Source organism: Mus caroli, chromosome 2 (assembly GCF_900094665.2).
Source record: "Mus caroli chromosome 2, CAROLI_EIJ_v1.1, whole genome shotgun sequence".
Taxonomy (NCBI): Eukaryota; Metazoa; Chordata; class Mammalia; order Rodentia; family Muridae; genus Mus; species Mus caroli.
This window is the reverse complement of record NC_034571.1, coordinates 171,323,501-171,333,153: the sequence shown is the minus strand read 5'-3', so window position 1 is coordinate 171,333,153 and position 9,653 is coordinate 171,323,501. Positions and strand designations below refer to the sequence as shown.

The 9,653-nt window shown below is 45.3% G+C and overlaps 1 protein-coding gene across 4 annotated transcripts in view; it reads right to left on the bottom strand.

Annotated features, from left to right (window-relative positions):
* The window catches only part of Myt1 (myelin transcription factor 1), a 62,003-nt gene that overhangs the window by 28,794 nt on the left and 23,556 nt on the right, over positions 1-9,653 (bottom strand). For 3 of the 4 annotated variants that reach the window (XM_021186542.2, XM_029474730.1, XM_029474729.1), the window contains exons 5-8: positions 6,202-6,264; positions 5,147-5,394; positions 3,083-3,976; positions 6-140 (exon numbers count right to left, since the gene is read on the bottom strand). In XM_021186542.2, the coding sequence (XP_021042201.1) occupies positions 6-140; positions 3,083-3,976; positions 5,147-5,394; positions 6,202-6,264 (1,340 nt within the window). Of the gene's footprint in view, positions 1-5; positions 141-3,082; positions 3,977-5,146; positions 5,395-6,007; positions 6,265-9,653 lie in introns of all 4 variants that reach the window. The other variant, XM_029474731.1, reaches the window with a different exon arrangement.

Sequence of the window (9,653 nt, the reverse complement as noted above, 5' to 3'; positions counted from 1 at the left end):
CTCACTCTCTGGAGGGATTCTATCCTTGTGGGGACAGCCAGACAGGCTGCGGTGATGAGGGTACAATCCAGTAACATGGCCAGTGCCATCACAGCCAGGTGTCGGACACTTGATTTCACGCTTCTCCACCCTGGAAGGATCTAAATAAAACACATAGGACATATTATGCAAAGCTAGGAGACTGGGAAGAGANAGGTAGNAAGAACAGTTCCTGTCTCCACTTTTACTGATCCAAGAAAGGCAGAAGCTGAAAGTAAAGCAACTCCAGAAAAGCTGCTCCAAAGCCCAGGGAATGTCCTTTCCACCCCATATAGCAGGATGGACAGTAGCTGGAGTGTAGGCACTGTGTAAGCCTTGCAGGTAAAGAATCTATCAATACCCTTGAGAAAAGGTGTCCTTGAGACTTGATAAAATGAGGGAGACACAGATTATATGACTTATCTAAATCTATATCCTTAATAAATACCTGAGCAGAAAATTAAACTCCAAATTTCAGTTGCCACCCTCACCTCTATAAGTACATGTTGACTACTAAGTGTGGCGATCAGAAGAAAATGGGGGTCCTCATGATGTCTCAGAGAAACTTCTTTTTGATAGGCCATGCAAGAGCCAAGCTCAGAAATTCAGCAGAGGGAAGAAGGCCTGCTCAGTCTCTCCAAGTTCAAATGTATAGGGAGTCAGATTTCTACCAATCCAGGCAAGTGGTGATATTCTAAGGNACTCAAATCTGTACCAAATACCTGCTTGAGCCCCCAAAGTCTTACTGTTTGTCCCTCCACATGTCAAAATGTGTGTTCTTATAGCCTTAAGATACTGTCTAGTATCCTGTACTTCTAACCCTGAATTGNACCTGGCCCCTAACATTTATCCAAAGGTGAAAGTTCTTCAAATACCTAGGCTTGTTGATATCAAGCATTCAGTGTCCCATCAAAATCTTCAAACCCAAAGTCTGACAAACTCAAGCTCCTGTACCTATTCTAAATCTGTCTCACCTTCAATGAGGGTGTGTACCCTCAAATGGTTACCCTAGTCTGACTTAACCTTAAGGGTATCACCTCAAGAGCCACCCTCCATGTCTTCACCCAGAAAACATGTTCCCAATCAATCTGTCCTCTGATCTTACTTCATAGTCATGAGTATTCTCAAAAAGTGTGTCCTCATGTCTCACCAAACTTCTGCTGAATTCTTACTCCTATAATTTTCTTATGTCTTCCCATGACCCACATGTACCTCCCAGGACTCCCCACATACATATTCCCTACCTTCTTAGTTCCTGACTCCAGTGTCCAAGCTCTCTCTCTCTCTCTCTCTCTCTCTCTCTCTCTCTCTCTCTCTCTCTCTCTCACACACACACACACACACACACACATCTTTACTTTTTCCTCCCTAGCACCATCCAACCCTTTCTGGAAACAGGCTGAAAAAGGGCCCAGAGTTCAACCCAGAGAAGAAAGTTTTGCCTGGGACAGGGAAAGAGAAGACTGAAGTCAGGATAGCTCCCTGATCTTAGAGTAGAGGTATCAGGCCTAGGGAAACCCAGGGCAATTCAAAGCTGGCCTATCTAAGGACTGGCCTTCTTGCATTGTGGGGATGACTCTCCTGGNAAGACGCTCTGTGCACCTGCTCTGAGGCAAGGAGACACTTGAGAAGAGCAAATTGCAAGCATCACATGGCCAGCCTGCTCTACAAATTTGGTGTCCGTGCTATAGCTATGGCCATAACATTTGCTCAAAGTCCATCCTTAGATCTGATTTCAGTACAGAAGTGGATGCTCACAGTCATCTATTGGATGGAACACAGGGCCCCCCCCCAATGGAGAAGCTAGAGAAAGTACCCAAGGAGCTGAAGTGGTCTGCAATCCGATAGGTGGAACAACAATATGAACTAACCAGTACCCCCAGAGCTCGTGTCTCTAGCTGCATATGTAGCAGAGGATGACCTAGTCGGCCATCACTGGGAAGAGAGGCCCCTTGGTCTTGCAAACTTTATATGCCCCAGTACAGGGGAATGCGAAGGCCAAGAAGTGGGAGTGAGTGTGTAGGGGAGCAGGGTGGGGGAAGGGTATAGGGAACTTTTGGGATAGCATTTGAAATGTATATAAAGAAAATATCTAATAATAAAAAAAAAGTTCACACCTACTAACAGTAACACTCCCTGGTCACCAAACATTTAAATCTATGAGTCTCTGGGGTTATTTTCATTCAAACTAACTGAATTTTTAATTTTGAAGAGACCTTGTAACTTGCATTGTGTCTCATATCACATTTGCTCTGAGAATAACTAAAGGCTATATATTTAAAGCTTTCATCTGCTTATATAATCCATGTTCTTGATGTGTTCTCTCTCTCTCTCTCTCTTTCTCTCTTGCTTTTGTTTCCTCCTTAACTGATTTCTCCAGGCATTTGTTAAGTTTTAGTTGTTTGTTCATTAAAGCTCTCATTGAGTATAAAAAAAAAAAAAAAAAAGATCTGACTTCAGTGTCCAGCCTCTCTCGTATATCAATCCAGACCAAATCCCTTACACTAGCCCAGCCTTCTTGTCCTCTTCTAGACATAAGCTACTCAGTGAAGCTAGCTGATTCTGCCCTTAAATCCAGAGGAGCAAGAGAGAGATGACTCAAGTCAGCTTGGAGGTCACAACTCTATGGAAAAGTGCTGAGGATGATTAAATATGGCCTTAAAAACAGTTTTCAAGGGTTGAAGTCATCAAATGTCAGGCTCTGTCACTGGACAATCTCTGCTACAGGTTTAGGCCAGGGTGACAGGATTATGACCAAGNGGCATAGTAACTGNGTTATCTGCCCTCCTGCTTTCCTTCCTCTCCCCTACCTAGCCTCCTCTCACATATCTCAGCTCCATGTGTCTCTACAGATCACAATACATAAAACAGTATGAGTCCATGTCNTCAATTTTTGACCCAAGTTCTGAGATTATTATCCTCAAGTGCTTTTCAGTTTTCTTCCCATTCCAGTCTATAAGGGGTTATAAGCTATGAGCTATGTTTCTCCCCAGCCTTTATCTGCACTCTCANTAGAGCTGATGTCCCTACTAATGGGTGATCAGAGCAGGCCACTTTAGCCTACCTTTGCTGTAGCAGCTCTTCCTCACCACGTCCAGGGGCTTTGCCATTTTCCCTGGCTCTCCTGGGCCCAGATGGCCCTGCTCAGCAGGTGGACAGCCAGACTCACAGACCGCTCGCACCTGCTCAGCCTTCAGGGCAATGGCCTGTTCCAGAAGGCCTAAATTCCCACGGGTCATCATGTCATACATTTCTGATTCATCTGTGACTGCTGACTTCTGGGAGTGTGAATCCTCATCCTTGTCATCATCAGAGCGAACCTCCACGATGACTGAGTACTCAGGTTTAGGACTGGATAGCTCTGGGCCTCGGAACTCAGGAGACACCTTCTGGACAGAGGTATGGGAGGTGTCTTCCCCAAAGATAACATTTGGAGCTGCTTCCTCCTCCTCCTCCTCCTCTTCATCTTCATCTTCCTCCTCTTCCTCTTCCTCCTCCTCTTCTTCCTCTTCCTCTTCTCCTTCCTCTCCCTCCTCCTCTTCCTCTTCTTCCTCTTCTTCCTCCTCCTCGCCCTCCTCCTCATGACCTAGGACTCCTTTCTGCTTACTTGACTCTTCACTAACCATATCCTTCAGAGACTGGGGGCATGGCTCCTGGGAACGTTCACTTGTGACTTCAATGACCTCCTCCACATCTTCTGGCTGTATAAAGAGGTCCTTTTCACCTTCGTCACTGTTGACCCCCATTGCAGCCTCATCCTGAAGCTGATGAACAACAGTGGGGCCCAACTTAGCTACTGAGACTGAATCCTCCTTCACAAGGGTCTCTTCAGCAATTTGGCCCAGATTTAGGAGGGAAGTTGCAATGATCCCCTGGTAGCTACTGTAGCTGCTCTTGGAGAAGCCAGAAGGGCTGCTTGTGGGGTTGGAGCCAAAATGGGGCTTGATGAGGCTTTTTCCTGCATAAAACAAGAAACACCATGGGGCCTTGAAGAGAGCATGGAGGAATGTTTCCAGGTCTCTGCTCCCAACAGTAGCCAACCCTCCATCTATCCCCACCTGCCCACTCTCAGCACTGTAGCCTAGAAAACATGGAAATGAAGTGTAAGCCATCCCATCAGCCTTCTGCCTAGATTAAAAAACCAAGAAGGAATCAATTTTAGCTAGATTACTTTGATATTTTCCAGTTCTTATTCCTATTCCATCATTTATTTTCTCAAAGCAGATAGATCTGCATTTTATACAATGGAACTTAAAGAAAAAAATCAGATGAAAAGTCATTTTATAATTGAAAATCACTTATATTTTGACAGAACACAAATTTAAAACTTCTAAACATAGTAACAGATCTTACTACATGCTCATCCTGTAGAACTCATGAACNAGTGTTCTTAGCAACAGTAGGAGCTAGCCCTACCATATAATATCCCAAGAGGCAGGTAAGTCNTAGATTTTTTTCTACATAGAACACAAACTTGCTTTATTCCATGGACCATGTATTCCCTTTAGTCCCAAGAAAGAAATCAGTGAGGGCTCAACATAGATTGCTTCAAAAATATGGTAAAACTCTACCTCAACCATTTAAAGTCAGCTGATCCCAGAAAGTTGGGAAGTCAGCAGACTCTCAAATGCCTTCTTTCCTCTCTTGGCTTCTATGAGCAGCCCACCTTCAGAGTCCTGATTCATCCTGAAGTGAGGTATTTCATCAGTACCTGCCCTTGGTGTCTGAGAACAAAGTAGATCCAGCCCAGTCAACTCTCATGGGCTCTGTCTAAGAGCGTCCCACGGACAGAGGCACAACAGGCATTATTTGTCTTTATTTCTCACACACATGGAGCCTTGACTCAGAATCAAACTTTTGAGAGTGCATGGGAGTGAGTGCAAGATGCATGTCCAGGTCCATTTTCCCGTCTCTACCCTGCACAGTGTTCACACACACTATAGTGACCCCCCCCCCAATCCTGGGCAGACCCCTTTTCCAGGAAGCTGCACATGTCAGGACAAGACATTCCTTGTTCTCAAGACAGCTTTCTGCACTGAACCGAGCTCCCCCATCCCCCTCACAGGCTGCAATTCTCCAGGGCTACACTAAGCAGCCTTTATTCAAAGGAGAAAGAGCAAAATAGTACCTTCAGCTGTCTGTGGGTGATGAATCTCCTCCTGTCCTGACATCTCAGCCTCAGCCTCCTCCAGGGGTCCTTCTGATTCATCTGAAACAGAGGCGTCCTTCACTTCAGCATCCTCACTGCCATCACTGTCCATGCGGTAACCCTCATCCAGAGCCAGCCTCAGAGGGTGTGACTTCCTCTTGGATACCAGGTGCTCAGTCTCAGCATCCTCCAGTTTTCTCTTCTTGGCCAGAGGGCAACTCTGTAAGCTGAAAGGGAAGATAGATGGTGCCAAGAGCCAGGCCAGTTCCCTGAGAAACCCAGGAGGCCATTCTAAGAGTCTCTCCTTCTGTAGCCATTCTCAGATGTAAGCTTCAAGTGCTAACATCTAATTACATACATCTAAAAATTTCTGATTGTATTTTAAATTGCATTACAGTGAGCCAAGTCTACATATAGAATGAGGATTCAGGCCCCACTGGCCTAGATTGCTACTCTCTAAGTGGCTCCTTAGACCAAACCACCATCCCATATTACCCCAAGCTTATCTCAGCCTACTTCCTCCCTTACTGGCCCTTTTCTTCTCCTCCCTCAGATCTCCACACCTATACCCACCCAAGAATGGGACACTACAATCCCCTGGAAAACCTAACTGACCACAGGGAATGACTATGCTGATAGTTGTAGCTCTCATATGTACGAGGTCTACTTAAAGCTATACCATACCAAAATAAATAAATTAATTAATTAAATTTAAAAATTGTTTTAAAAAGCTATGCCATACAAATATACCTAAGACCCAAAATAGTCCTTCTGGAAAAGCAAAGGTGCCAAGAACATGTAATCTACCACCTCTTGTGGCACATTCATGGCCAGGCTCACCTTAGTGAAGGCACCAGGCACCACAGGAACACAGACCAGTGGGAAGACACTAGGCCTTAGAAGGGTTAGGTCGGCTTGGCCTCAGCAGTCATAGTCAAACAGAAAGGTTTTAATCCATAAAAGAAAACATATCTGAGAAGAGAACCCCAAACCTCCTTCCTGGGAGTCTTTAAGAGTATTGGCAGGCCTCATACCTTCGATGTCTGGAGTACTTGCCCCGCACATGTCCTGAACCAGTACATCCTGGGGTAGGACAACTGGAGGAAAAAGCAGGAGAGAACACCTTAGGCATCAGAACCTGGGTCACACCCTAAAGAGCAAAAGAGGGTCTCCAAATGGTTCATCTTAAGATGGACTCTGTCAGTTTGCTAAAAAGTCATGAAATAATCCAGCCCATTTAAACAAATGAATAGCTAGTTACAACTTTATGAATGTGTTTAATTGGAGATCTGTACAAGGTTAAGGCATTTACTGGGTAGGTTCATTTTTCCACAGCAGACATTCCACCAGATTTCAGGGGGCTTGAGATGCAAGTACTGTCTCTAAGGGGGTCTCATGGCCTGTCTGACCCAAGTCCAGAGCACAGAGTTTGAATTTCTTCATGTTCATCACTCGTACTGTGATGCTTCAGCCTCCAGGGCTATAGTATGTCCTACCTTTCTACCAAGTATGGAAGGAGTCTGTGCAGACCAAGCCAAAACCACAGCTTGTAGGAGAGACCCTGTTCTAGTACCCAGAGCCTGGTGTTGTTCTCTGCTTCCACAGAGAAAAGAAAGCCAGCGGAGGCAATGTGCTGAGAGATTCCCATCCTGCCTGGTACAAAACTGGTTGGATGCACTGAGAAGGTCAACCCCTGCCCCATTCCAAGATGGAAAGTACAAGAAGATGAAAGTGAGACCCTCCGAAGTTCNTCACCTTCAGCCATCCACATTACCAAACCGGTAAAAACTTCCAAACACAAGCACTAACACTGACCACTCGGCCCAGCCAAGAGGCTCATAGGATTACTCAGATTAGAACAGCTATAGGGGCACCTATGCAGTATGAGAGTGAAGGGTCCATCACGGTTCAGAGTTCTGTGGATGCAAGAAGCTGCTACTAATTTATGGTACTGTAGACAAGCAAGATGATCTGTGAGGCCGCGTGAGAGAGCCTATTAGATTTCAGCCCCTTGTGGGGGAACCAAACCTGTCTGAAAGTAGAGACAAAGAACCCACTCCTAACAGAATTGCTGATGTGGACCAGAGTTCCTATTTTTCTCCTAAAATTTGGCACATCTTCTCAAAGTCTGCAAAGGGAGGCAGGTAGGGAGCGGCTCTTTGGGACCTAAGAAAGGACCACTCCACCTTTGTTCAGATACCCCTGATAGTTTCCAGGAGGAAAAAGCAGAAAGGTATTTTATCAGATTTCTTTTTCAGATGGAGAATTATTTCTAACCACGGACAGCCTATTGTAAAATCTGTACTCAAATTTGCTTTCACTCTCTCAAGAACTAGCTTTGAGACTTTTTACAAACAGTTCATTGTTACTGGAATTTGAAGCTGAGGTCCCAGTTAGTCAACTAATCACTTAATCAGGCAATTAGACAACAGCTGCTGTGGAGGCCTGTGGGGCACTGGCGCTGTCCCCATGTCATTTGTTCCAAGTAAGTGTGATACCCAACTCAGAAAAGTACAGAAAATGTCCCCAGCCAGGTGGGCCTGTACCTTCCCACCCAGCTCTGAGCCTGAGTAAATAAAGCTGCCAAGGCCATCTGGACAGAAACTGAAACTCCTTAGACACAGAAACAGGAAACATCAAGCAGAGTGACATGAGATCCAGCCAGAGCTTCAGATACTGTAATGAGATCAGACATCAGTCTTGAGCCTCCAGGGTAATCTGTGAGCACACCAAGCATTTAGGAGTATAACTGACATCAGTGCCCACTTATAAGAACACATGAGAAGCAGAGCATGGTGGTGCATACCTGTAGTCTTAGCACTCGAGAAGCAGAGGCAGGTGGATCTCTACAAGTTCCAAGCCAGCCTGGTCTACAGAGTGAGTCCCAGGACAGTAAGAGCTACAAAAAGAAACCCTGTCTCAAGAAACAAAACAAAAACAAAAAGAACAAGTGAGAATCTCATGAGCATATATGAGTACTTAGAGCACGCTGGAAATTCATGTGCACTATCATCTGCTAATGCCCTACAGTTGGGCATAAGTGAATGATTGGCAAGGCCTTCAAGCCTCCTGAGTCTTCTCTAAAAATAGGAGAAAAGCAAAGCCAAAGTGACCCTTCCTCTAACACTTGGTGCCCATGTNTGCTCATAAAGTCATAGGTGTTCATGNATGCTCTTAGGCAATTATAGGAGTTCATAGGCAGACATAGGTGTTTGGGTATGCTTATCAGCAATCAAAAGCAAAGTCTTTGAATCCCTTGATCTGGTCTTGGATCTCATGTAACTGAAGCCAGGATCAGAGACACAAGCAAATGGAACAGGTAAAGAGCTGAGGACTGACTGATGGGCACCTCTCAATAGGTACTTTGGCGGCTCTGAGGGTCCAAAGACAAGTCACAGGACCCTCATCTAAGAACCTAATTTTGGGAAGAGTCCAAATCCCAGGCTAGAGCATCATGACCTAACCACTCCCCCTTTAAAGGGACTGACTCCCTTCCCCAATGTGGGTGATAGGAATCTTTTACTCACCTGTCCTCTGACAGGAGCTGGCTATGACTCACAGAGGAAGGACCCCAGATGAAGAAAGGAATACATTTAAGAAAAGGGTACATTTAGGGCAACCCTAACAAGCCCACTGATGTGTCTCTAAGATATTGATCCCAGCCCTCCTCCAACTCCTGCCTCAGCAAAACCTCTCTGGGGTCCTGTAATGGATGTTGAACTTCATAAAAATACAAACTGTAGTGTATATCAGTTCCTTCAAGGATGCTGAAGGAAAACTATGAAATCTATTTCTCCTAAGAGCTAGGGTTAAATTCAGGACACAGGAAATTTTAAAGATGTCNAAGAGGCCTCACTGAGTCTTGCTTATTCCAATCCAAGCTCCTCAGATAATCTTGTAACAACCAATCTTCAGCCTCCCGGATAACAAATGTCATTTTAAGAGCTTTGCCTAAGTTATGGGGTAGCCCAGAGCCAAGGGTACTGCAAGGTGAGGAATTCTGAATCCATCATCCATGAAGAGTCCCACAAACAGGGCTGCATTCAAATGAGTTTATCTAATATCATGATTTACACATACATAATATTCTTCTCCCAAACCATAACAGCAAGCCCTTTGTAAGTAACAGTCTTAGGCCGGGCATGGTGGCGCACGTCTTTAATCCCAGCCCTTGGAAGGCAGAGCCTGGTCTACAGAGTGAGTCTCAGGATAGCCAGGGCTACACAGAGAAACCCTATCACCAAAAAAAAAAANNAATAAAAGTCACAGTCTCTATTCTGGCACACCACAGTGTGAGCCCCACCCAGATAGAGGTCTTNTCTGCTTCTCAGATCAGAGCTATGCTGTCCTGGTAAACAGACCCTTGAAGAGGTAAAGAACATGTGCTGGTGACATATAAATGATCCCATATCAAGAGATGGTGTCAGCCGGGCGTGGTGGCGCACGCCTTTAATCCCAGCACTCGGGAGGCAGAGGCAGGTGGATT